The sequence below is a fragment of the Gossypium raimondii genome, chromosome 10 (genome assembly GCF_025698545.1).
Source record: "Gossypium raimondii isolate GPD5lz chromosome 10, ASM2569854v1, whole genome shotgun sequence".
Classification (NCBI taxonomy): Eukaryota; Viridiplantae; Streptophyta; class Magnoliopsida; order Malvales; family Malvaceae; genus Gossypium; species Gossypium raimondii.
In genome coordinates this window covers 13,327,386-13,330,175 of record NC_068574.1, presented here as the reverse complement: position 1 = coordinate 13,330,175, position 2,790 = coordinate 13,327,386, and the positions used below count along the sequence as shown (strand labels likewise).

Sequence of the window (2,790 nt, the reverse complement as noted above, 5' to 3'; positions counted from 1 at the left end):
TTCGTATTTTGCTCTGATTTATATCGGGTCTACTCACTCATATGTAGCTAGTACTATTTCTGTAAAATTTGGTAAATTTGTTGAGAATACTACTAGGGAATTTTCTATGATTAGTCCTCTAGGTTAGTCAGTTATGGTGGATAAGGTATATAGATAGTCAGTTATGGTGGATAAAGTATATAGACGGATTCGATTAGAGATTCAGGGTGTCGTATTTCCGGTTGACTTAAAAGAATTTCCTTTTGATGAGTTTGATCTGATTTTAGGAATAGATTGGCTCATAAAACATCGAGTTAGTCTAGATTGTGTGCCTCTAAGAGGGTTACTCTGAGACATGATAAGAATAGTGAGATTGTTATGATTAGTGAGTGTCCAGATTACCTCTTCAACGTAATCTCTGCCTTTATAACTGAAAAGCTAGTTCAGAAAAGTTACAAGGCATACCTTGCCTTCGTGTCTGATCATGTTCTTGCAAAGCTTTCTATAAGGGATATTCATATTGTGAGGGACTTCTCGGATGTCTTTCCCGTGGAGTTGCTCGGGGTAACTCTGGATAGAGAAGTTGAGTTTGGTATTGATTTGCTACCAAGTATCGCTCTTGTGTCCATTGCACCCTATCGCATGGCACCTAAGAAACTAGCAGAGCTAAAAGTACAGCTCTAAGAACTTCTCGACCGAGGGTTTATTAGACCGAATGTCTTCATGGGGAGCACCGGTATTGTTTGTCAAAAAGAAAGATGGTACGATGAGAATGTGTATAGATTATCGTCAACTGAGTAAGTTAACGATAAAAAATAAGTATCCGCTACCGAAGATTGATAACTTATTTGATTAGTTCTGAGGAGCATCAATGTTTTCTAAAATTGACCTTCATTCTGGTTACCATCAACTCAAGGTTAAGGAGACTAATGTGTACAAGATCGCTTTCAAGAATCATTATGGACATTATGAGTTCCTGGTTATGCCCTTCAGTTTGACAAACGCTCCGGCTGCATTTATGGATTTAATAAATCGGGTATTTCAGCTATATCTAGATCAGTTTGTTGTAGTTTTTATTAACGATATCCTGATTTATTTTAAGACTGAGATTGAGCATGACGAGCACATTCGTATCGTTTTGCAAACACTCCGTGAAAAATAATTCTATGCCAAATTTAGAAAGTGTGAGTTCTGGTTGTAAAAGGTTTCTTTTTTGGGGTATGTGATGATTGTCAAAGGGATTCGAGTTGATCCTAAAAAAATTGAGGTTGTAGTCGAGTAGAAACAACCAAAGAATATGCTTGAGCTTCAGAGTTTTCTAGGCTTAGTTGGTTACTACTAGAGATTTGTTGAGGGATTTTCACTGATTGCGTCTCTTTTAACTAGGCTGTTGCGTAAGAACACCCCTTTTATTTGGTCTAACAAGCAACAGTCGAGCTTCAAAAAGCTCAAGTCTATTTTGAAACAAGTTCCTATTTTGGTTCAACCTGAGCCAGGTGGGGAGTTCGTGGTGTACAGTGATACGTCCCACGTCGATCTGGCATGTGTTCTGATGCGTCTCGACAACTTAAGTCCATAAGGGTAACTATCCTACACACGATCTTGAGCTTGCTGTAGTCGTATTTGTTTTGAAAATCTAGAGGTACTATCTGTATGGTGAGAGGTGCATCATTTACACTGACCACAAGAGCCTCAAATATTTATTAACTCAAAAGGAGTTAAATCTTAGGCAGCGTAGACGGGTTGAGTTGCTTAAAGATTATGATTGCACGATAGAGTATCATCCTAGTAAGGCGAATGTGGTGGTCGATGCTCTTAGTCGTACAACAATTACCAACCTGAGGGTGATGTTCGCTCGTTTGAGTTTATTCGAAGATGGGAGTCTGCTAGATGAATTGCAAGTTAAATCAACATTGGTTGAATAGATTCGAGCAAAATAGTTGAGTGATAAGTCTTTAGTTCAGCGTCTGCGACAGATTGATTCGGGTGAAACTTCAAATTTTAGTTTGAACGATAACAAGGTTTTGTGTTTCAAGAGTCAAATTTGTATGCCTAACGACAACGAGTTAAGGTGATCGATTCTTTAGGAAGCATATAATAGTCCTTATGTTATGCATCTAGATGGAAATAAATTGTATCGGGACCTTCAAGAATTTTATTAGTGGCCTGGGCTGAAACGGGAAGTGACTACCTTTGTATCACATTGTCTTACATGTCAAAAGGTAAAGGTTGAACATCAGTTACCTTCTAGTCTACTTCAGCCAGTTAAGATTCCTCTATGAAAGTTGGAGCGGGTAACGATGGACTTTGTGAGTGGGTTACCTTTGACACCTACTAATAAGGACTCAGTTTGGGATATAATTGATCGATTGACCAAGTCCACTCATTTTCTTCCTATCAGGATAGATTAATCATTGCAGAAGCTTGCTAAAATATATGTTTCTGAAATCGTCAGACTACACGGGGTGCCAGTCTCAATCATGTCAGACAGAGATCCACGCTATATTTCTCAATTTTGGAAGAATCTTTACGAGGCGTTAGATACTCGATTGGATTTAAGTACAGCGTATCACCCGCAGATTGACGGACAGTCTAAACGAGTTATTCAGATTTTAGAAGATATGTTTCGGGTTGTGTGATTGATTTCTGATGCAGTTGGGAGAATTATCTACCGTTGGTTGAGTTTACGTACAATAACAACTTTCAGTCTAGTATTTAGATGGCACCTTATGAGGCTCTGTATGGTCGTAAGTGCCGTACTCCTCTGTGTTGGACTGAGTTAGGTAGACATCAGGTTTTGGGTTTCGAGCT

General features: G+C 38.8%; 1 protein-coding gene across 1 annotated transcript; it reads left to right on the top strand.

Moving 5' to 3' along the window:
• The first annotated feature begins 357 nt into the window (after window positions 1-357).
• Window positions 358-1,904, top strand: LOC105775275 (uncharacterized). Its single transcript, XM_012597802.1, has 3 exons — window positions 358-651; window positions 973-1,038; window positions 1,620-1,904. The coding sequence occupies exons 1-3, from the start codon at window positions 358-360 to the stop codon at window positions 1,902-1,904; spliced, it is 645 nt and encodes a 214-aa protein (XP_012453256.1).
• The last annotated feature ends 886 nt before the right edge of the window (window positions 1,905-2,790 follow it).